This window comes from Athene noctua, chromosome 5, assembly GCF_965140245.1.
Source record: "Athene noctua chromosome 5, bAthNoc1.hap1.1, whole genome shotgun sequence".
NCBI lineage: Eukaryota > Metazoa > Chordata > Aves > Strigiformes > Strigidae > Athene > Athene noctua.
The window spans coordinates 16,470,653-16,496,295 of NC_134041.1; the positions used below are offsets into that span (position 1 = coordinate 16,470,653).

A 25,643-nucleotide genomic window follows, 5' to 3' on the forward strand; every position below is an offset into this window, starting at 1 on the left:
AGTGACGGGATGTTACAGTCCGGTCCTTTGTGAGAGCTTGTGGCGGTGTAATTGTGAAGAGGCAAGCAAAGAACCTTTTAAGTAGGTGCTTCCCACTGACACAAGGAAATCTTAATTCCACTTCATGGAGCCAGGGCAAGACCTGGAAGGTCTGGCCACTTGTGCTCATGAATCAGAAGTAGGAGTACGGGGAAGAGCTGCTAAGGTGACCAGGAGAACAGCAAGAGTGCTCAGCAGGCTGAAAATCACACGGTTTGTAACCTCGGGTGCTATAACAGCCCTCAAAGTGAGAGCACTGAGGAAAGTCGTAACAAGGTTAGGGGCAGAACCATGTTTTATAGTTTATGAAAGGATTTGTCTGGCAGAGTTGCCTGGCACTGTCAGGTTTCCTCGGAATACTGCGTTTGGCCAGTGCAGTGTGCTGTACATGTGGCTTGGCTGAAGTTCACAATAACTGTCTCTTTATCAGAGATAAACACAGACCCTGCAAGAATCTCGTTTTGTGGAGATTTAGATCTGCATCTTCAGGAAAACAGTACAATTGTATAGAAAATTAAGTGCAACTGAAGTATTTTTATGAAAGCGGAGAAAATGTTAAGAGGCAGTACTCCAGGGCAGATCTCTCGGAGCTGCAGGGCTGTGATTGAGCAATTCCCCCAGTTACTTAGGTGATACTTGTGTGGAAGGTGTGGTTCAGTCTGTTTGTCTGCAGTTATCTGGAAGCTGTCTGCCTCAGCACAGAAACAACTTTTCCATTTTCATAAATGGAAAGAAGTACAGTAAATGAAAATAAAGGATATTAATGGAGTAACTTCTCTCATAACAGATTATCATGAAACTCATTCTTAAAGAATGCTTCGATCAAAAAGAAAATTAGAAAGCCCACCTGGAGTTCGTTGTGATCAAGTACAGGGACCAATATGTCTTTCAGTCAAATGAGACCTCAAACATCACAGGTGAGAGTTTTTCTACTTTTCTGTAAAGATTTTCTAGGTTTCACAAATAATAATAAAAAAAAATAAGCGACACTGCACCATTTCTAGGAGACCTTGTAGGAAAAAAACCCCATGCTTTTAACATAATATATATAGAAAGTGTTCTTTTCTAGTTTATATTTAGTAGCTCAGCAATTGCAGAAATATTTAATATAGCTTATTTGCATGGCTTCTCGTTACAGAGAAGTGTACATCCTTGTCAATACCATCTGATTTTCACTAAAAATATCAAGACCTAGACATTAACAGTCCCACAACTACCACAGGTTTGAACACAATCTAAGTGAACCTTGCTTAGAGCAGGCTTAGTTACTCTTTTTGTAGACATTACCAGGAGCATTTCTGTGCTTCCAAGGTAGCTAATAACAACTGTCAGAAATACTTTGATTTTTTTTTTTCTTGCTGGCAAGGTCATGCTGTAGTGCTGTTTGGATCAAGCTTTCAGGGCTTTGCATTTTTTATGAGATGAACAAGGGTAGTATTTCAGCTGAAGTATTCTTGTAACCATGACACTCTCCAGAGTATCAACTGGTTTTAGTAAGCTCTGTCCGTTGCTGTCACAGTGACATACAACAGTCGCACAGGCTCTCTTTTCTCTCATTTCTGTTGTTGAGCTTGTTCTGGTGTGACTTATTTTGATGCTGTCAGCTGGCATTCCATCACAAATTGCTCTGCTCATCGGTGTTCTCACTATCTAGTCATCATTGTCAGATAGAGCCTCACTCTTCTAGTTCATGTGCTAACATCAAAGAAATCATTCCTGCCTCCAGAAATTGAAAGTCTACCTAAGAAAAACAAAGCATATAGAAAGAGGGTTATAATATATCTACAGTTATGATCATGTGTTCTTTATTTAGTTGGTGGAACTCCATGTTTTTTATGTGCCAGAAGAAGTGTGGAACTTCAAGCTGAATACAATTCCTGTAGCTCTTACTAGCAAATTCATCTCAGCTGGATTTATAAGGTGAGTTATAGTCTTAGCCATGTACATGGTACATCCTTCAAATTGTCCTTCAGTCGTTTAGTCCAGCTGTTGGTCTATGGAGCACAGTTACATCTGTCAGAAGAGACTTGTTCTCTAATAATTTCTGGAGGATAAGTGGTGCCCATGTTTATTTGGACTGTATCAGGGTTATTTCCATTGTGGCCCTTGGTGCAGACCATCGAAACACACTTTCAGAGCAGTGCTAGAATTTCTGCAGAATAATTCATGTTGGAAAATCACAGTCTTACATTCTTTCTGTCTTCTTGAGACTGATTATCAAAATCTTGAATTCCTTTCATCAGTGGGCCACCTTCAAGACATAGTGGCTTGATGAAGATAGCCTGTGAATTCCCAGGAACAGGGATATGATGATCACTCAGTCCGAAGAAACAGCTTAAGGCATGTTTCTCAAGGAGAAGCATTACAGCCCTTGCAACCACCAGCATATCTTCTCTTTTCTTCTCGTATTTCTGAAAGGTTGCACACAACACCATGTGCTATGTGTGCTCTCGGGTAGCTGTTTAAAGGATTTAGTGAAAAAATACCCTGGGTTCCCAGTCCTAGGCCCAAACCTGACACAGAGAGTTGCAGTTTTAATCTTCTATAACTTTGAAAGTATGTTTTATACTCCTATACATAAAATTTGTGTATTTAGTGTGGTAAGAAGTTGTGGAAAAATCAAATAATATAAAGGTGTGTATTGAAATGGAGCTTTTACATGTACCTTGCCTGCTCCTGTGCAAAACCTGTCAATTTAGCTTAAACTGCAGAGAACAGTTTTAACTAATTTGAATTTAGGCTTGTAGTATCCACTTAAGACAATATACTGTGTAGCTGAAAAGATTGACAGCAGTCAGGTATGAGCATGTAGGGCACAGTGTATTTAGTCTCTCATCTTGTTTTATTGGAAGGATGCTCAAAACCAGAGGAAGTAAGTGCATATATCTATTTTGTTTGCTGTTCTAGTCTCCAGCAGAGGTGCAAAATACACAGCTGGAGTGGTAACTTCAAATCCTTTCATGTGAATGGGCATCTGTCACTGCCCTCTGTTCTCTAGTGTAAATTTATTTCACTAAAGCTCAATTCTGAGACACCAACTTAAATTAGGATTCTCATTGGTTTTGGTGGGTTTATATCTGTCTGGGTATTTGTTGCTTGCTGATGAGTCTTAAATAATTGCTAATTAAATATTCTATGGTACTGTGCAATGCTGAAGTACATTAGCAATAACAAGCACCTGGCCAATATATCACTGTCTTTAAAAATTAAAAAAAAAAATAAATTAAAAACTTCTCTTCTTATAATCCAGAAGAGGGAACAACAGCCTTGGTGGTACTAATGCTGTTTGGACGTTGCTGATAGCACTGTCCAGTCAGCTTTAACAACCCTCCTACTGTCTGAGTCAGTTTAACAAACGATTCCTAGGTCTAAGTACAGGCCACTTCCATTAATCATGAAATTAGAGGAAAATGTTAAGTATGTAATTGTCTATGGCCTTGAGTTCTTGTTCCCATGAACTTGATTTCTGAGCCTCTGTGATCTTTTATTCCTCATTCCTCACCACAGAAGCCATACTTTTGTTATTTCTAGATGGGGTGACTGCAATGAACTCTCATTTGCATTACTTTTAAAGAAACACCCTGAAGCAAATGACTTGGATGTGACTAGTCTTCTGCTAGCCAGTGGCAGTAAGAAACATATTATTATATGTTCCTAGCAGCTGCACTGGCAGATAATTTTCAGATGAATTTATGCCCTATATCTCAGGTTCTGTATATATAGATAATTTTCTTCCATGATACATTGTAGTTACTTAGATGTTTTCCCTGCTGTTCATAAATGCCTTATATTTAGATTTCCTCACTGGTCTGGATGGGCATTATCAGTGACAGATGTGCAGTGTTAGAATTGCCTCTGAAAGAGCTTGCATTTATTGGGTTTCAGAGAACCGTTCAAGGGGCATATCTTCTCTTGAGACATCAACTTGAAGAAATGATAGCGAATAAGAGATATTTGAATTACAGATAATTCACAAGACCTTGGAAGGATGTGTATTGAATTATGTATCCATCTTTCACATATTTCTTTATACATCTGTAATAAATTACATTAGGGCTAATATCTGCAGCAAGTATGGGGAAAAAATGGCTGTGACAGAATCAAACGAGCACCAAACACTGTGGCATAGATGTGTCCACTCTGAAGACTTTGGCCTCCTCTGCTGCATGCCTGTGCTCCAAGGCAGATTTATGATCTTGAAAAGGGTCCTCTAAGTCCAGGGTGTCTGAAATAATGCAAGGGAAGCATTATTTAGTGTAGCCCACTAAAACACTGTGTTTATGAGATGAAACTGAGGGTGTTTTTACATACCTAGGGTGTGAAATGAAGGCATATAGGGCTCTTTGAAAGTGCAGACAAACCCTGAAAGGTTAATGCTGAAGACCTGTCCCAGTTAAAGGGATGGCACATTCTTGTCTGTACTGTTTACTGAGGATGACATGAGCTATCCCCCAAGCTATGTCTGTGCATTGCTTGAAGAGTGATAGCTGGGCCAAAATCATGCTAGTATGCTAACACTTAATCAGCATGGGTGGTTAACAGTCTTAAGCCTGAATTTTCTCCCTGATTTATTTTATATGGCAGCATAAGAGCCATTAGAATTGCTTATGTTGTGCTGCAGCGCTTTTGTGTGCCTCTTGCACATTTGGTTTTATTCTGCAGAGATGCTTTTTATTGTATAGTGGTTTTTATACTGAGCTCATTACTTTAATATTTGCATGGTTCCCACTAGTACGTTAAATGATGCAATTCATATTTGCATCAGCTCTCTCATCCTCAGACTATGGTGGAAATGTTCACACTGCAGTGTTTGGTTTTGATTTAAAATACATTTGCATGTACACATGCACACACCCACTGTAAATTTGTGTCAGAGAAGACAAAATCAAAGGAATGTGCCTGCTACTTAAAGTGAACAGTGATCAAGTCTCCTCTAGCCCTTAGTGCTTGAAGGGGTATGTTCTACAGTCCTGGACCAGCCCCATAAAACTTTGTCACCTATAAGGAAACACATGACACTAGTGTCCAGTGTTTTTGTTATTCATTTGTAGATGAGCAAGAGCATTCCAAAGGAGGAATTTTCAAATTTCAGGGACTTCCATATTCTCCCTTTGTATGGGGTTCCTAAAATATGAATATTGCTCGTTAATATTATGACAGCCCTTGTAATACAGTCTACAATAATGTGATAAAATGTTCTAACTTTACCACACCATGAGTCTCTGGTCTATATGTAATTAGATTCAGTTCTAGGACATAGTTCCCAGTTTCAGTCATTCCATCCATGCAAGCCAGCATGTATATAGCATTATCTTCCCCCTCTTACTAACTAGTCATCATTATTTGATCTTACAGATGTATTAATGAATAACAACATTCTAGGGTGTCTCCTCACATCACATTAAGAGTGCTACGGGAGAAGCTTGGAGAGTACCTGGGTGGAGTTGCAGTTGCAGATAAATTCAAATTTTTAAAATGCATTGGAAAAAAACTAGCAGTGGTAAGTTAATTTTTTTTTTTTTTTTGTGTGCTCTTCTTTATAATGCAAACCACAGATTTAATTCTTACAGATTAGATAATATCACATAAATTAGAAATAACTTTAGGAGCACTGTTAGCATTTGTTTTTAAACATGGTGGAGCATAAGCTCTTGTCAGAGCACATATACTTGCCCAAATACAAAGGCACAGCTGGACAGGTATATTAGAAACATACCTTAAAGCATCAGAAATAATTAGTTGCAATCCAGTGAAAAGATGGCTGTTTTGATAAATCAGTGGATTAAATATGAAAATACTGCATTTTAAAAAATTCCCCCTAAGGTTTTTATTACCAGTACATGGATGGGTATATGGCAGTGGAAGAATTTGCAGTGGAAGCTGAGTAAGTCAGAATTCCTCTAATGGTCCCTGCTGTGACCTGCCCAAAAGCCTTTAAAAGATCAGTCTTTGAATGAAAACTATTCTGCATGTACATTTGTGTTCCACTAATTAGTTCAGTAATACAGCCTGAGATATATGTAATCAAAAAACCTATATCTCTGAATCCTAACTGTTCCTTACAGTGATTCTCTATATATTTATACCCTACAAACCATAGCTAAAGATTAAATACATTTGAAAATCAGTCTAACTGAAAGTTTGTTCTTTTAATACACAAAGACTTAAATAATGTACATAAGTACAGAATACTTTTCTCACCTCTCATTTCTTCTGTTTCTCACAGATTTGGGAATTAATTACAAGCTGGAAATTTTGTGCCATTCTTTATTTCGTTTGTAGTTGAGTTATCACTAAAATTACTCACACGGAAGACTAGAATAAATACTAAGTAATATGCAAAAGCTAGGTGGAAAAACATGAAGAGAAAGACCGTGACACAATCTAAATTTGAAAGTGTACATATGTCTTCAAAGAATTCAGGACTTTTTAATCGGATGATAATAAGTAAGATGGTGTATTTTCTTCCCCACTGATAGTTCCGAGATAAATGGAGACATTTTCCAGCTTCCTTTAGAATGTCAGGAAATTAATAAAATATTTTACTTTAATAGAGAATTAAAGGCGTTGATAGATATATGTGAGGATTTGTGGTGACAAATTAAATATATAATTTTATTTGGGGTATTTACTGTTGTTTGATGTTTAACTTTATAATAAAGTTTAAAGCAATAAACCAACTAACTGGTTTATTTGTTGTTTAGGGTCATGGTAACCTCACTGAACTACATCTCTATGATCAAATATTTGTTGAGTGTTTTTCCACCCCCCTAGTCTTCTGTTTCACAACAGTAGCAATGTAAGCAGTACTAAGGCCTGTACCTTACTTACAAGTAAGGGTCTTTAAATGAAAAATAAACCAAAATCATGCTCATTTGCTCTTCGTTTTCTTGTCTATAGCCAGTGTCTGTCATGGCGGTTCAATGGCATTGCCTGACCATTACTTAGAAGAGAATTTAGCCCCATGTTTAGTTCAATTTCGTTATTTTATAAATGTAAGATCAGATTACTTTTTTTTTTTTTTTACTTTTTTTTTCCCTGTTGGAGCACACCTTTCAAATACACATTGATTATCTTAGACTTTGTTTTTAGGACTACTGTTGAAATCTGAAAGATTCACGCAAAGAATGTCAAGATGAACAATAAATACAAGAAGACGTAAGAGAGTAACAGAATATTTTTTTTCTATGTACATTAAATATTTTGCAGTATTGTACCAGGTGAATAGAAAAAAAATATGCAAAACTCAACATTTCTGTTCAGATTAATCTTGAAGCAACTTTTGGTAAAGAAAGTCAATGACTTTCTTCTGCTGTGACTGTTGGATCAGGTCTTTTGAACCATAAGAGGAAGTCCAAAGGATAAAAAAATTTTTCAGTATATTCATGTACTCCTGTGGGTCTGATTGAGATTTTGAAAAATACACAGAGTTTTGGTACCATGTCAGAAAACAGAATAATGTTTTTCCCTATGAGGCCATTATGGAAGATAGTGCTGGTTATGAAAAAATGTAGTATGTAAAGATGATAGAATACAGAAATTAAGTGATATGCAACATTACTGATAAAAAAATATTTTATTGGTTACACTTTCATTCTTTATCTTCCAAGGTGAAAGCAAAGCAAGAAACAGAACTGGAACTGAAGTCATTTGCTCCTCCCTATGTATGTATTGAATGATTTTTAAGGTATCATTTTCAGAAACTTTTTACATTGTACATTTCCTCTTTTGTCCTGATGAATATACTGCATATTTTAGGCACTTTATCCTGAATTATATTTATTACCTGGAGTGGAATACTTTGAAGATGTTTATCCATCAACTCAACAAAGACATTACTTTAATGCAGAAGCTAATAGGTTTAGTAATGGGTCAAGATTATCCAGCCTTCCCCAGCAAAAACCTGAAGAAAGACAACGATTTTTAGGAAGCATACACAGCAGTCATCAGCTAGGAAATCAGGAAGTGCACAGTCCTGTGGAATGGAGTGAGAAAGGACCTGTTCCACTTTTGCACAGAAAACATAAACAAGACCATAACAACAGGATTCAAGAAAAGCAGATACAGTTTAGAGAAAAAGGTAAGTTTAACCAATGTAGTGAAGGAGGGTGATGAAGGAGGAGAAGAATAAATATTCTGGTTAACATTTACATTTAAATAATATTTCTCTTTTCTAATATCAATGATTATGCAGATCAAAATGGATCAAATGGATCTCTCATCACACCAGGTCATTCAAATCCTGCAGATTGCGAGTCTGGAAAGAGTGGTATGGTATTAGAGGCCTCTCAGCAAAATCATCTCAGCCAAGGTGAAAAACACCATAATGCTCCTAAGTGGAATGACAAAGCCGAAGGAACTGCTCTTACTCTTTGTGGAAACCAGAGTGATGAACAAGGCCAGAATAACCACACACCCCCAAATCACATTAAATATCAAAAGGGTACAACTGTTCATTGTCATCTTTTTTCTAAAGCATGCATTTTAGAAAGTTGGCAGAGTAAAGCGAAGTTTTAAGAAATCTGTAGTTTAAACATGAGTTAGAATATTGCTATCAGAACAGTATTCTCATTTTTAAAATTATAATATCTTTCAGAGAGCTGTAGTTTTACTTTGAATTAATCCTTCTTTATCCCTGTGTACTGATACAGGGAAACACTTTAATTGATCCATTTGTCTCATTTATATGAATAAAAGCAGCTACTGTAAAGATTAGAGGATAATGATCACATAATTCAACAGCAATTTTTAAAGGAAAAGAATCTTGTTATCAATATATCAGGGAAAGCATTTATTCACTTCAACATTGTCATCTTACCCATGGCTACATTACTACTGAAGAGGAAGCATTTCCTCCACTCCCTCCCATGTAATGTTTATTTATATGCCATTGAACAGTGTCATTCCTAAAACTGAGAGGTGAGAGAACTCTTTGAGCAGACTACCGTGAAAATAAATAGTATGAAAGCACACATTAACTAGGTAACAATTCTGTGCCAAAATAGAAAATATTGTTTGGAAGAGATCTGTTAACTACTGCTTCCTTTAAATTGGGGTTTCTTAGGGATATTGAGGGCCATTGAGTTCCTGAACAGTTAGATAATGTACTTAATATTTCTAAATTTGTAGTGATTACCAAGAAATAAATGACTGACACATTTAAATTGGATTTGAATGACTACTGCTAAATTAGTATCAAAATTAGAAATTGTTTTTGAGGAAATAACTTTGGAAGACAAATCTTAATATTCGAGTAGAATTTTACACTTAACATAAAAAAGGTGATCTTTATTCTATTGCAAATTTTTAAAGAGTAATTATTAAATGAGGCAGTATTCATTTTTTCATAGGTATGGGCACCTTATAGATGTCAGTTAGAATGATTTTCTGGATATCCAGCACTTTGAGTAAGAAAACAAAAATTGGGATATTGTATTCTTTGAGATGTGTCTGGAGAGTGTATTAGAAAAGACTTTCATTGATGGCTTTTCAGTAATTTCAGTTTCCAGTCATAATCTGCCAAAAATAGCTTTGTCCTTCCATCATCATGTTAACTGATATTAAATATGAGATCGCTAAATATACAAATATATATAACACTGAAATAATTTTGTTTTGAATTATGAAGGATGTAGGATTTTGTAGTAGTAAAGATGAAGTCTGTCAGCAATTTTCTTTTGAAATGTTTATTGTGTATATTTTAAAACAGATAACATTTATTCATTAACATTTAAACGCAAAACGTTTTGCTCTCCCTTTCTTTTCTGGCTCCAGTTTGTAAGGGATCTTCAGCCTCTGAAAGGTAGACGGTGTTAGATACAGAATTAGTTTAGGGAAGGTGAAATAATTAAGTGGTTTCTTTATCTGTGATAATGTTTCTTATACTACTTACCAGAATTAGTTAGATACAAATTCTCTAAACGAAAATACATTTATTTATTTATTTATTCTGTTGTTCACGCATTTCTAAACCCCAGAGATAACATTATTTATTGGATTGATTCACTGAATTTCTAATACAGGTTGGAAAGTCCAGGCATTGACAGTCAAAACAGCTTGAATTTTGAGTGTAATCTGTATATTTTGATCATGACTATCCTGTCATAGAACTAACAAACATGGAAAATAATGATGACCAAGAAAATACCAAACTAAGAAGAGACAGAACAGAGGATGCTGTAACTCTTAAAGTAAGGGAAGACCAAACTACAGAATATGTATGCAAAAACCAAAGGTTAGTAAATAATGATTCTGCTAAAATAATGGATAATATTAGTTCATAGCTAGAAACTTATTTTACAGACTTAAAATAAATGAAAGAAAATGGGGAAAAAAGCCATTTCATTACATGAATTTTCACTTGCTTCTTTGATTTTATCTTTAGCTTACAGCAATACAGAACTACCAAGTCTGTAGCTGATTCTGGTGAAAAACTGGATAATCAGGTGTGTTTTTCATATTCTTAGCAATCTTGAGAAATAAATATAATCCTCCACCTAGACGTAGTCTAATTTTGTAAGACAGGTAACTCATTAGAAATATGAAATAGTCAAATATAGATTTGAGAGTAATTGAGAAAAGTGAATTCTTGTACTACTACTTAACAGATTTGCTAATGAAAAATCAACTATATTTCTATACAATGAAATCATTGGAAGTTATACCTCTGGTTATAATTTAACGGTAACGACATATACAATAACTATCTCAGTCTTATTAATGTTAGCTGAGTTTTTTTTTACACTTTCTTGACAGTAGTATTTTATTGTTTTTATCAGTGTCATTGTTATAATTCCATCTTTCCTTTGGGATAAATTTGTCTTCTCTCAAGCCAAGCAAAATTTAATTTAAAAACTGTAAAATCCTTTAAAACATAGATATGATTTAATCACAGTATCAGAATAAGAACATATTTAGGAAGACTCAGCACCCACATGCAATCATACAGCATCATAGCTTTCACTATTAACTGTTGCTTGTGCAGAAGTGATTGTAGTGGAGTCTTATGAAAATAATAATAAAATTGAAAATCTGCTATTATAAATTTTAGTTTAGAAATTGGCAGTTGAGACTTTGTGAGCAATGAGCCAGATGGCAGTTTTAAGCCTCGTTATTCCTGTTCTTGCATGGGAGTGTCAGTAACTTGTGGCGTTGTGGACGTGGACAAGAACAATTTGCAATAGTCTATGTTTTTGTGTGCATGTTCTGTGCATGGAAGTGTTTAGTGTTCTGATTTTATTTGCAGAGGCCCAGCTGTCTGTAATTTAGTGACCATTTGTACTGGTAACAGAATTGAAAATCAGCCCTCCCATTCACTCAGGCCACTTTCAGGGTTTATGTATAATATAACTATTCAGGATTATGAGTTATGCACTTATAGTTGTGTCTTTTTACTCCGTAGGCAGATGAAAACAAGCAAAATCATCTTACTTTGTTGAAAGAATGTATTTCACCTCCTAGTCCACCTTTTCAGGCACTTGCTGTAAATCCAGCTCAAGTTCCTACAATTCAGGCAGCAAGTGAGTATATGATTCCAAGAAACTGCAGGGAAATGAACATTTAGTCAAGATTGAATAGTTAAGGAAGACACAAATACCTACTTTATGAAAGAATTTCTACATACATTCATTAACAGTATTGTTACACATTTCAATTTGTGGTTGGAAAATTCCAGGCATTTATAATTGCAGGGGCTGTTCATAGAGCATGGCAGGTTCCCAGTGCTAGACATCTCAGCTTGTGGACTTCAGGATAGAAGGAGAAAAGGAGGGAGATAGATTGGGTGACATACTGTGAGAATGTAGCAAAGAAAACCACTAATAGTATTGCTGAGCATCCTCTGTTGTGGTGGAGGAGGAGGAGGATAGTGAGAAGATTAGTGATTGGCCTATTGTTGCAGACTAGTGAAACTCTGAGATAGTATTCTGCCTATGACCAGCAGGAATTTAAGGCAAGATTTTGCTACGGTTTATGTTACAAAGTATTTTGAGCAGGAAATTGTCTTCTGGAGATTTTTTTAGCTTCACGTAGCAAGAGTTTTCAACGTATGCAGTGTATCTTTAATATATACTTTTAGTGATACATTATCTATGTATATAAAAGGGTGTTTACTTGTCTCAGTGTCTGTGTGAATGCCTGGATGCGTGCTGGCTTTCTCACGTTTTTTTAATGCACCAGCAATTTCAAAAACTTAGAGATTATTAAAATAAAACAATTTCTACTGTGTGTTCTGACAGAGCTTTTGGCATGATTTATGATGGGTACATTGCAAAAATCTTGATTGATCCCTCCTACTTACAGTATCCAGATACTTGCTAAATATAATTGTAATATCTTTAGAAAACAAGTTGGTAGAACAATTGCAACAAATGAAGAAAGACAGAAGGCACATGGAAAAAACTAGAGAAGAACTGATCAGAAAAGCTAAAGGGCTACTGGAACAAAATAAACTGAGGAGATACCACGGTACACTTTTGATTTAATTTGAAATGACTGAGAAATGACACTGAAAACAATGTGAAAATGTTTGTCTCCCTGTCAGTAAGCTTAATTACAGAGAGAGCAATTTTTTAACCTGTAGCTCTGAGAAAGCTCATTTGTGTAACAGCATGCTGGAAAGATTCAAGACTGCAATGTTTCCTTCCACTTTCTGTGGCAGTCTTGTAAATCTAAAAATATCATGGCTTTTATAAACCATTCAAGTTGTGTCCCATGTACATACAGTGCCCAGAGAGCTCCTGCAGGCTGCTTCACTCTTTGAGGCCCAGGGCAGCTGACATACTCTAAACATTGCCTTTAGCTAGTGCTTACACAGGTTTTTACTATGTTGATAGGGCTTCTAGTTAAATTGCCAGTATAATACTTTCTGTTCTTCCTGTCTAATGGTATTTAGCTTATGGCATGGAAGTCACAAACCTGTCATGACAAGCTTGACAAACTTTATTCTTTTAACAAGGTAAAATGTCATTGAAATCCCACCCAAATTTTCTTTGTGAAACTATTTTCAAGTTTATATTTAAATTATCCTCTCTAAGTCACATTCCAGTTATACAGAGATGAGGTTTAATCACTTTGATGTTCTGAGAGCATTCTCTTTGTACTTAAATACAGCCAAATCTAAGAGTATCAACTCTTATTTGTAGCTTTGTTGAAAGGAGAAGATGAGACAATTCTTCCAGTTATTCTTGAAGTGCATGGCTATGCTGCACTCTGCAGCATGGTGAAGTTATATTTAAAAAAAATCCAAAACAACTTGGGTACTCAAAGCAGTGAATAGCAGCATGGAGGTGCAAGGCAAGCTAATTTACACAGCTGAGCTAAGCCCTAAATGGCTCCTGCATTGTCTTAAATTATGTTGTCCAATTAGGTAAAATAAAGGTTATTTCACAGGGATTCAAACAGCTTCTGCAGGTTCTTAAAGAAGTGTTTCCACCTCTTGAATGATTTTTATCAGACCTGTAGAGTTTCGTAAGTGCATTTGCAAACATCTTTCTTCACAAGATATGAAGGGAAGAGCATATTCTGTAGGAAAAGTGATCCAGTCTATATCTAATATCCTCCTAAGATTGCCATGGTGACAGCCACTCTCAGTTACATACCATAGGTTACATACCGTAAAGTCCTCCAACAGCTGGGTTCTTTTTGAAAAGTGTCTGAGAAGCAGTTGTCTTGATTTCCTAAAATACACCCTGAAAAAAGAAATAATTTAAGGCACTTTGCAGGCTAGTGGACTTAATGTGTCCATACAACCGCTGCACCAGATATGGTGGGATTTATGTGCCAGCCACTGACAGCACATTAGCAACATAAGAGGAATTATAGTTAAGTGTAAAGGTAAATAACTGTTTCCCATAATTATGGGACTTCTGTATAAAACGAAGCTGTTCAAAATCTCTGGCCCTGCAGATCTTAAATTTTGCATAAATCTACAGCGCTAAATATTCTCCTACAGTAAAGCTGTGGACTTCAGACTATGATGGGTATACCAGTCTTCACAGGTCTGGAGCAGTTAATGTGCAGCTGAAACCTGCTGAACAGCCAGGCAGAATGAAATTTGGTTTTGGACCTTGTGTTACATCTCGGTGGACAGATAGAGCCTTTTGTTGCAGGGCATTGTGTGAAAATCCAGTTGCATTTATAGTGAATGTAGTTTTTGTTGTGGTTTAACCTACTGCCATGTTTTAATGTGTGCATTGTCCAGCTGAGTCTTGTGAAATCAGCTGGTCATTACCATCTTCAACAGACCTTATGATAAGGTGAACAAGACCAAACAGTATTACTGTTTTCCTGTGTAGTTCGTGAGGAATGGAAAAAGAAGTACTTTGAAACTAAGAAAGATACTGTTTCACTGGAGGATGCTTTAAACAAACTGCAACAAGATTTAGAGCTTTACCACCAGAAATTACTCTTGCAATTGGAAGCCAGAGGCAGCCGAAAACAACCAAACAATATGAAAAACTCCAAGGTTTGTGTTACTTAATCTCTCTTTTTACACAGCCTGCGCTTTTTTGTATAAAATATAAATTAAAATAACAAATTCATCACCAACCAATGACTTGTAAACTAGTTTTAACGGCCAAATATCCCTCAGTGATCTGAGGTGTAGAATTCCTTCAGCCCACTCTGCTCAAAAAGACTGAAGAAGTGCTTGAGTCTGAGCATTTGATTCTTTCTGCTTTGTGTTTGTGCAATACCTTCTCATAACAAAATCCCCTTTTGTTCAGTGTGATCAATGAATTGTTCACTTCTATATTGTTCTCATAATCCCAGATCTCATGTACAGAGGTAATGAATTCTAGTCTGGGGGACAAGAAATGCATCTGAGGCTTTTGGAGTGGTTGCACCTTAACTATTGTGCAGCTGTGAGTCTTGTGTTATGTTGTTGGTGTCAAATCATGGGAAGTTCAGAGAGGAATTAAAAAAAGAGGGGGACACCGTTCCCAATAGTTTTATCTGCTAATTTTCTAAATGCATTAATGGAAGCAAGTCTGCTGGCAAATGTGAAGCTAGGCTAGGAAAAATAAACGTCCCTTTCTTATATCTGAAAGGTGGGAGAGTGTATGTACAATCAAAGAGTGTATGTTCTATGCAAATGTGTATTATCTTAGCTATCTTAATATAAATATCTACAATATAAAAACATTAATAGAGTTGATGTTATATTATATTACTAGCTTTGTTCAGATATGTAATTGCTGCTTTTAGAGGGGGATATCAGGGTTTTTTTAGGTCTCCCCTCTTCCACCAACTTTGTCCTCACTGGTGACTCAACCCAGCGATGTGGTGATTCCTCAGTAGCCCCCAACTAGTCTGACGGCCCTGCCTGGCTTTTTCTGGCATGATGGTGTAGCTTTCATGCTTTCTCAGTGGTCTGAGCCAGGGTTACACAGCTGTGTGGTGTTAAGAGCTGGGACTTGAACCTTTGTAAGCAGGCAGCTACACCCCTGAGTGGGGAGAAGCCTACAACAGGAGGTCAGAGACGAGAGGCTACAGATACCACTTAGTAACTCTTTGTATAGGCAACTTTATCGCATCATTTGTCTCAGTTGGCACTTTAATAGCATTTTTAAAGGCTTGGAACATCAAGGGATTACCATATACACCCCCACCCCTCAGCATTACTGACTTCAAGGGACCACGGCTGACTTGCACAAGCTGAGTATCAGAACCTACATTTTGAAAACATGAATTTTAGTTTTACAGGTTAATTCAAAGATAGGCCCACCCACAGCTTCTGCTGAAACGACGTGCTGTATAGCCAGGAGTTTATCTGCACCAAACAACACATGAGTGTAGCAATGTCATCAATAAATGTACTGTGACAAAGTGATGCTAAGCCTATGAAAGAAAAAAATGAAGTATACTTTTTTCTTATAAATGGGGAGTAGCCATAAAAGATAACTGTAAAACAGTGTGTTGTTGCTAAAGAGATCTGATCTGGATCTTATTTCCCAAAGCAATAGGGAGTAGAAGAACCTCTACACTCTGCTGAAGGGTTGGCAGCAGAAAGGAGCTGCCCTCTCTTGGGGAGCAGACTGCTTACAGACCAGAGACAGCCCAGCACACATTAAGAATGGCAAGAAAGTGGGGGAGTTGGAAAGAGTTTAGAGGATTGTTCTTGAGTGGTGAAGTAAAACCCTATGAATGAAGAGATGCACTAATGCTGTACTTAAAAGTTTTGTCGTTGTTTCATATAGAATTACATAGTCATCCGGATTGCTACAGTGCAACATGAACTCGATCAACTGAGGAGGAAGCTGGATGATACAAAAATGAAACTTGTAATAGAAATTAAGGTACTCTACCTTTTAAATAAAATAGTTGAAATGTTGCTATGTAATTAAAAACTTAGATCTTCCCAAACATTAGATGATATAAATATTTGCTAAACAGTTCTTGTTTTATGGTGTTAGCTGTTGTTAAAGTTTATCACTTGAGCCAAATTACTCCAGAACACCAGGTTATTAGATGATTTTGAATGTATGGCATTCAAGCAACTTAGATTTTCAAGGTACACAGTAAGCTAAGCTTCACAATCTCTTGCATAGAATTCCCCTTTCTCTCAAAAGGTAACTGAAGGAACATACTTGGTGAGGCACTGATCAGTAGTGGACCACAGCTAAGAAAAAAGTAATAGTATAAAGAGGAAAAAAAAGAGAATGCTCTCCAGGCAGATGCCTCTTCATCTGCTTTATTCTGTACCAGTGCTGCCTGTGGCTGCCTTTGGAAGGAGGGTGATCGTACAGGCCTTCACACTGGATAGCTTTTCAGCTCTGAATGCTTGAAATACAAGTCCTCTACATCATGGAGATTGCCCATGCCCCTGTTTACTGGATATTCTAGGGTGGATGTACTCATTAGGCCTCCTCCACTGTATAACAAGGAGTGAAAAAAACAATGAACTTCACAGTTGTCTCTTAAAAACACCAAGGCAAAGTACAGAATAAAGTAGTACTAAAATAGGCTATCTAATTAGACATGTAAAATTTTAAAGATGAAGAAAGTATCCTGTATTCAGCCATCCTGTATAAAATTCAGTCTTAGTTATATAAACCCATATATATGTCAACTCCAGAAATTTCCTTAATTTGCAATTCCTTAAATTACTGTTTCTTCTGCAGATGAGAAAGCAGGCAACCTCTGACTTACGAGCACTGAGAGCAGAACTGACACAGAAGAAGATTCATTCAGCTTTAATTCTCCAGTCCAGAAAATCAGGAGTTTAAGAGGATGACATGATGTTAACATCTGTAAAGTCTACAGAAGCTCTGTAACGTATACAGAAGCTCAGAATTTCAGAGCATTTGTTTGTACATTCTCGAAGTTATCTTGTAAAAAGACATCAACTATATAAACGTGGAATTTGTATACCAGGCTACTGAGGTACTGCAGCTCACTTCTTTTTAAATCGCACTCTTACTGTAAGATTATTCAGCTACTTAACCATACAGTTTAACCTAATACCATGTCTAAAACAAAGCTAACTTCTTTTAAAAGTGCAACTTAGTGAACTGTGTAACATCACATTGGTATGCTGATGTTCTTTCATTAACAAATAAACCTGTCATCTCTAACCTCCTGTTCTTATTTTCAGGCAAACACATTAAATTTTTGGATAATCATTAAAATGAATTTTCTGTAGAACTACAGTAACAGTAATCCTTTATTTAGCTATTTACTGAAGTATATTTTAGTCATTATAATTATGCCTATCTATATATCACCAATGTATTATTACCATATTATGAAGTATGAACAAAATCTCAGATAACCTCACTTTATTTCATATCTAGGTGGTTTTGTTCCCTCTTATAATAGGAAAGCCACATGGATGTTAACGTTCTTCTGTAGTTAATGGAAGAAGCGAGCTTTGTCTTGGACAAGCTGCAGTGATGATCCTAGTCCTACTTAAACTATTGTACAGTCTATTTTTCTTTAAGTTCAAGCTCATGCATGTGCTTAGATAACAATTCCCTGAAAGAGTAATCAGAAACTTCTTGATATTGTTTTTTTTTTCTAGCTCTCCTGTTTGTGGTATCAGATGTTATTACATTAAGCATAACAATAACATGCTAGGAATTAATGTCAGCTAAAAAGCTGACAAGGCTGTATTTATTACTGGAAGTGAAACACATGGGAAGTCTGTACTACAATAAGAAAATTACACAACTCTCAAAAGGACTAACTTCTGAATGTCTTGAATCAAACCACCCATTATCCAATTTAATTTCTTAAAGATAAGATTTAACAAATATTTTAGTGCTAAAGTCTTAAACTAATTATTAAAACTACAACCACGTTTGCTCAATTCAGGATTCAATCCTACATCCTGTATTTCAGAATTGTGTCTTAAACAAGATACAAGAGCAGGCAACTAGCTACTAGAAAATCTGAACCTAAATTTTAAAAGTATCAGATCATGATTTTTGACTCCTACAAGAAATAGTTTTATAATAAAGTCACCTGGCCTTCAGTTAGGACGTTGTAGGTCAGATCATCCGCTCCAGAAGACCTCTAGATTTCACAAATCTCAATCTTATTTTAGCATATGAATATAAATAGTAACATGAATTCTGAAGTGTCTATATGTCAAATAAATTTATCAGTTTCTTCTAAAACCTACAGACCAGAGTTCTAGTGGAGAGCCCTCTGATTTTTCGAGGGGATTTTTTTCTTTATGTGCAGTCAGACACTCACATGAAGTCTTCTAGTCCTCTCCTGAGTAGCCATTATGGTAGTGCTGCTGTTCTGTGGTGTTTTCCCAGTAACTATTTAGCAAGGGAAAAAACCAAACCAACCAACCAAACACCCACAACTGACTACATATATCTAATTAAATACATTGTTTAATTAATGGAGTCACTTAAGCAGGTCACAGTTGCACTTTAATCTGGTTGTGAAACAGTTCTGAGAAGCAAAGCACCAGTGTGGGCTGTAAGCTGTGGAACAAGTAAAGCATAAACAGACAACACTGTTTACCAACCTTAATGAAGGCAGCATTTTATTTAACAAAAAAAATCCTGTAAACACCAGTCAATCTTTCCATCACTACAGATAATTTTTAGAGTTACAAAATTTCTCTAGGCAAATTATTTTATGAAAAATATGAACTAGAAAGAAAATATAACCTCGTATTATTTCAGAGGGAACACCATATAAAACCAATGGGCTACTGAATGAATCTTAAAGTGTGTGGAAAAATACATACGCAGTTCATTGTACAAGCTTCTGAGTTCTAGTTTTCAGGAAGTAAAGAAGTTTGAAATGGAAGAAAATATCGTCCAAGTCTTCTCCCTATTAATGTTCTCTCTTCAAGATAAGGTCCAAGATTTTTGGCTTTTGAAACTAAGGAACACAGTGAAACTGGAGTTTATTGAGTACTTCCTTCTAACAACAAGTCTGATAAAAATCTTGATGGCAACTACTTCTTGTTACACAATTTCTTCAGCCTAGAAAATATTTTAATCTCTAGAGGAGTAACCAAGTACAAGCACAAGTTTCACTAAATTGCATGTAAGGAACAATCTGTCTCTCCACTATTCTCTGTTTAATCTGATTCAGAGTGATTTAGCTAAAATACAGGTTGGGGTGGGAAATCAGAAAGCTGAGACTGGACCACGAGACCCTGTTGTGAATACTTGTTGTACCAGGCAGCTTTAGCAAAGGATCATTATGAGATTGCCCTGTAAATCCACCGCTTGGTCTTACTTGTAACCAGGTACACACTGGGTTCAAGCTTTAACCAACTTACAGTAGTGGTGAAAAATGAAAAAGATGACCAGTCTTTTTTAAAAAATACTGCTAAAGCAATATTGGAACTTTCTGAAGAATGAAAATATAGCTTTGCATACAAAATGACAAGATGAATTTGGCTAGTTCTCAAAGTTTTTGTAATCACGGTATATTTATAAAGTCAAAATCTATGACAGTATAAACCATAATAAAAAATTACCAATTTTCATCATTCTAAATCAAGGGTCACATGGTTCTTATGGTGTCAGGGCTTGCCACATTGCTTCAGTTTGTTGTTCTGCTACAGCTTCCCTGGAATAGTCAAGACTATTTCCGTTCCACATGCCAATGCCCCTTAAACCTCGATTCTTCACATATGCTGCTTTTAGAGAGATGCTGCGAGGGTCATCATACCATACTTGGTGGAAGTGACCAAGATCATCCTAGAAAAACATTTAAACACTAGTGTCAGTATTTACCTTGAATGCAGTGAAAAGTACAACTAAAAACTGAGATATACAAACTATGTAGATTTACATAATGATACTTTCCTGATGTACAAATTATTTTTCACACTGGACAATTAAAAATTTTAAGTTAAATACTCAGCTACTTTTTTACTTTTAGAATCTAAGTTATAGCACAGTGACACATTTTAACTAAAGTTAGATGAAAAGACTTGGCTAATTTGTATTTTGGTAGTTTTTTAAAACACAGCTAAAATCTCAGATACACTATTTAACCTAACAGGTGAATGTAGTTAAAGATTAAATGCTTTTTTCAGCAATAAATGGTTTTAGAGGGAGTTATAAAATTTTGTCAGCTATGTTGCTTTGACCTGGACGTTGCTTACAACACCTCTTAACCTTCTACATGTGAAACTTAAAATTATGTCTAAAGAAACAAGATGAAATGCACACACTGTGTTGTTCATATAAGCACAATCATTCATCGACTCACTGTGTCTATGTAGAAATCAAATGCAGAACAAAACATGCATGCAAGCCACTGGGTTAGAAAAACTTAAGAGCATCTCAGAATCTGTTTTAGTTTAAATCAGTCATCAACTCATAAAAGTAACTATAATGGTGAAGGATGAAGCTATAGGATTTTTTTGTGCCAAAACATCCTTTTTGACATGATACAATCTCTTGAGAAAACTGCAGAGTCATACAGATCTTTACTACTTCTGTAGTCTTCAGTGACTGTACCCCTCTTTCAGACTAGAAATTCCAAGACAGGGAAATCCAGCCATCCTTTGCTACACAAATAAAATGACGTAGAAAACACAAATGCAAGACTCTTAACCCTGAAAACTTTATAATCGAAGAACTATGGTTCACAAACATTTATTCCACGACATGGTGAGACACTTACCTTGTATTCATAAAATGGAGACTTCTGTACCTCGTCCCACAGTACCCCTGAAAGAGAACTGTTCACCTGCTTCATGATTGCTCTGTAGGGAACCTGACTCCCTGCAGCATCACTGCAAGGAGCCCCACGGAAGGGTACTTTGAAAAGGGTACAAATATGATCCTGAAAAAAAAACCAGAAGGCCTGAGTTTCCTGTTACCTAAATATATTGAAATCCAAAATAGCAGTACAGCCAAGAACAAAGTCACAAAAGGCATCAGGCTCTCAAAAATCCCAAATGTTCAAGTATCTGTGGAAGACATACTATATGTAGACAGAAGGAAATTAAAACAGTTAAATTTGTTTACTCTGTAGTAATACAGGATTGGATGCACATCATGCAACTTATACAGTTGTCTTATTTTATTCCACTTTTAATTCACTTTTACATTTTTCATAAGCATAAAGTTGCTTGAGACTCCATGATTTATCCACAAACTGCTATACTAAACAGTCATAGGTTTGCTGCAGTTTGTCTGGACTTTCAGCAGTGAGCTTAGTGACTGTGTTGAGAAGGCAGATACAAGTGTTGTAGTGCCTTTGGACATCATCTTTTCTCATACAGATAACTAACGTCCATAGTGCCTTAGTCAAACATGGCGCTTGGGTATCATGGGTTCAGGTTGCCTACGGTGAGATAAAATTCCTTGCTTGGTAACACGCTGCTCATCAGTTATCAGCCAAGAAAAAGTCTCTGTCTTGAGTCTCAGCCATATGCTCTTATCCATCAGACCACAGTATATCCTAATCCAAAAACAGTATGACCAAAATCTAGCTGTCTCCTTCCACAGAAAAAATTAACAGTACAATTGCAAATGGATAGTCTTCATCTTACCTTAGATAGGTTTTGGCAGACGTAATCATAGCCATACCAGGGGACGCCCATCACAAGCTTCTTAGGATCAATGCCCATAGTAATGTACTCTTCATATCCTAGTTTTGAAGGAAATAAAAATTAAGATGCATTATGGCACTTTCCATTGCTTTTTATTCTTACAACTAATCTGCAGCCAGGGCCAATACAGGACATGCATGATCCCCAGACAGACAGAGGCTAAGGTGCAAGCTCTTCTTTACCTCCTGCCTGCAGACTCCAACTTGTTCTATTCAGACCCCAGTAACTGCTCTAGTTGCTCACACCCAAAAGCAGCTGCTGAAAGCAGCAGTCCACAAGGATGAGAGAAATGTTTGAGGTTCTTTGCAAGCCCAGGCAGACACCATTGCTTTGGCTGCCATTTGTCATTCTAAAAGTGTTCTTCACAATCATGAGGGCTAGACAATTACTTAGCAAGTAACAACACAAAACTGCTAAAGGTCTATTTGTAGTGTCGTAAGGATCTGAGATATTATTTTCACATTAGGACAACACATATTTGAGCACACTCAAAAGCCTTACTACAACCAAAAAACTTGTCTAAAAAAAAGCCATCTTTCCAATCCATGTGAACAAATGGAAATGTTCTGACTCCTGGGGAAGCGTTTTGTCCTCACCCACTAAAGTCTGCAGGTAAGGAGCATTGGCTTTAGCAATACAGTCTGTCCAGATCTGGCTCTGTTCATCATATGACATCACAAATAAGAAGTCACAGGCATCTGCAATCCCAGTGTAGTTGTAGCACCTTTTATCTATGCATGCCGGAGACCAAGCCACATCAAATGTTACCTGAAGAAAAAATTTCACAAGTTCGTATCATGTATGGCAACTAATGGCTCTTGTTTTCTCTTTAAAAAAAGCTGTAACTTTTAAAGACAGTATTTCCCAAATGTTGCAGTGTTTAACACACAGTGATAGTAACGAACTATAGAGGAAGCTGCTCAGCTGCTAAAACAAACATTAGATAATAAACAGTGAGTGTCCCTATTAGTGAATTCAAAACATCAAAGAAATTAAAATATAACATGAAAACCATCTGATCAAAAAATATGAAGCATGATGGAAATCCTTAAAACTTCAGTGGTGGGTTAACCAAAACATTGTTAAGCTTTTGCACCAGAAGGCTGTACTTGCCCTACTTTCAAAGGTGCGTTAAGCCATACTAAAAACTGCCAGCCCGCACAAGGCAATAACATTGTATCTACAAACCTCAGTGAAAGGCTTCTGCCATTTAAATTCATACAGGTCAAAAAGAGATAGTATATCATAGTTAACATTCATAATTAACCATTCATGAGAACATCATGCTTTAGATTTGCATAATTTTTTTTCATATTCATATGTTAAACAGCATTCTCAAAACTCCTTACTTTTCATAAAGTTAAGCATAATGTTGGTATAAAGTACATTATTATTACCTGTGATCCTGGTATTTCTCTGTGAAAAGCATCTGTAGTTTCTTTAACAAGCTCTGTTAGTGCATAATACTCAGGGGAGGTTTCGTTAACTTCTTGCTCTATATCTATGTTAATTCCATCCATATATTGTTTTTTTGCAAGGTCCACCTTTTGGGATATCCATGTTGCTCTTTTTGCAGGATCAACGATTTCCTTAAGAGGTACATCACCTAGACAAGAGGCCCTTAAGAGTTAATATGTATTTGCATGACAGTAGTAGTAAGGAGGAAAGGTTTGTCTTTACCAAACCAAAAAACATAACCACAAAATAAAAAATTCCCATACCCATACTCTTAAAATACAAAGGAGTTAACTTTTTTCCCCCAAGTATAATTTTGAGAACCCACCACAGAAGAGATTACCAAGCTTCTTTGAGACAGCAGTGCTTAAAATTAAGTTCCTTCTGGAATTTTTTCTATAATTTTAATCTCCTAACTTCTGTTTAATATTCTTTTGGCCACTGTAAACTGCCTTTCTTGAAATCAATGTACTTTTCAGTATTTCCATGGATCAACAGGGACTATGTCTTACTGCTTAGATAAACATACTTTTATATTTAACCTTTGTTGCTTTCCACATTGTGGTCTTGGATTCTTTTTTTTGCCTCAACAGAACCAAAACTGGATTACATCACGTCAGCTGTCATGGACTTTGTCTTTCTAATCAGCATTTGTACCTGCACTGAGTTCCCAAGTATTGATGTTTTAAAACTCAACCACTTCCTAATACGGAGGGATTGATTTAAGTTAAAAGTCCTAAAATGTACTTGAAATCCCTTCCCTTACTCTGTCTTTTGGGTACTGTGGATAACATCCAGAATACAGACCCAAATAACTATCTTCTGCAGGGTTTCCCCTTCCTCCCTGTTCCTCCATAGCTGTGATGTTCTCTGTTAAGGAACTTTTATATTCAGATGTCACTGGAATGGTTTTATTATTACTGTGCCAGAAGACACTGCCGGTTTTCATTTTAATATCCTGCATACCAGCACATGCAAACATGTCAAGGTATTACAGTCGTGTATGCATTATCCCCTTATTAATTAATCCTCTTACTGATTTTTAATACTCTGCGTACAAGTGAATGTGAAATGCCAAGGTATTACAGCCCTATGTACATTATGTTCTTACTCATGTATCGCATGAATACCTACATCTCCACAGTGTAACCAACCTTTCAGTACTACCCTGGAGCCTTTGGAGTGAGCATAGCACAGGAGCTCGGGATCGTACTCTCCAAAAGCTGCCACGGTTGTGATTTTTGACCAGTCGTAGGATTTCCAGGTTTCTTTTCCCACATCAAACACGAAGACCTGGAAAAGGGGTAGAAAGCACCCTCGTTAGCTCCAGACACGTCCCAGCGGGACGGTTATTTCCCACATGTCTCTCCAAAGCTCGGTGACTCGTGCCCCGGGCACCAGACCAGGGGGTGGCCCCTGCGCCCCGCCGGCTGGGGGCGGCGGCCCCGGCTGGGCCGGGTCGCGGGTTACGGCCGCGCTGGCACCGCCCTGGAAATCGCATGAACCTGTTTTTTTAAAAACCCTGCTCGACTCCAACGGCGGCAGTCACAGCGGGGCCGCGGCGCGGGCTGCCTTTACCACGCTGCCGGCCGGCAGCACCGCGCCGCTCCCCGCGGCCCTCGGCAGGCCCCGGAGCCGCCGGGCCGGGCGGAGTGGAGGGCCCGGAGCCGCCGGGGGACGCGCACCTCGAGGCCGCCGGCGCCCGCGACGGGGTGGCAGAGCCGCGGGTCCCGGCAGGGGCACGCACCGGCGGCGGGGCCGCCCAGCAGCTGCAGGAGGCCGAGCGGCAGCAGCCACCGGCCCCACGGCCGCCCCATGGCGGGTCGCCCCTTCCGCCTCGGCACCGGCGGCGGGCGGGGCGCGCCGGGGGCCGGCCCGGCCCCGCCGCACGGCTCCGCCCCGCAGCCCGCGGGGGAGCGCCCCGGGGGTGCGCCCGGGGGTGATGCCGGGGCCGGCCCCTCCCCGGTGGTGTGGCCGCGGGCGGCAGCGCGGGCGGGCCCGGGGGCGGCCCCGCCGGCAGGGAGCCGCCGGTTCAGAGAGACAGGAGCTTGCCTGACGGCTTTCACAGAGCAACGGTTTATTAAAAGATCAAACCCAGCAAAGGGCG

The 25,643-nt window shown here is 37.7% G+C and overlaps 2 protein-coding genes across 2 annotated transcripts; one reads left to right on the forward strand and one right to left on the reverse strand.

The window, feature by feature from the left end:
• The first annotated feature begins 920 nt into the window (after positions 1-920).
• On the forward strand, positions 921-18,027 carry SPATA1 (spermatogenesis associated 1). Its single transcript, XM_074908173.1, has 13 exons — positions 921-956; positions 1,853-1,959; positions 5,422-5,539; positions 7,650-7,703; positions 7,798-8,119; positions 8,234-8,482; positions 10,147-10,273; positions 10,424-10,484; positions 11,441-11,558; positions 12,379-12,504; positions 14,334-14,503; positions 16,236-16,334; positions 17,160-18,027. The coding sequence occupies exons 1-13, from the start codon at positions 921-923 to the stop codon at positions 17,262-17,264; spliced, it is 1,692 nt and encodes a 563-aa protein (XP_074764274.1). The 3' UTR covers positions 17,265-18,027.
• Positions 18,028-19,022: 995 nt separating this feature from the next.
• CTBS (chitobiase) lies at positions 19,023-25,378 on the reverse strand. The gene is made up of 7 exons (XM_074908174.1): positions 25,222-25,378; positions 24,691-24,829; positions 23,479-23,687; positions 22,678-22,849; positions 22,022-22,119; positions 21,148-21,309; positions 19,023-20,213 (listed from the first exon to the last, which is right to left on the reverse strand). Exons 1-7 carry the CDS (start codon positions 25,351-25,353, stop codon positions 20,028-20,030), a joined length of 1,098 nt encoding a protein of 365 aa, XP_074764275.1. The 5' UTR covers positions 25,354-25,378; the 3' UTR covers positions 19,023-20,027.
• Positions 25,379-25,643: the final 265 nt, after the last annotated feature.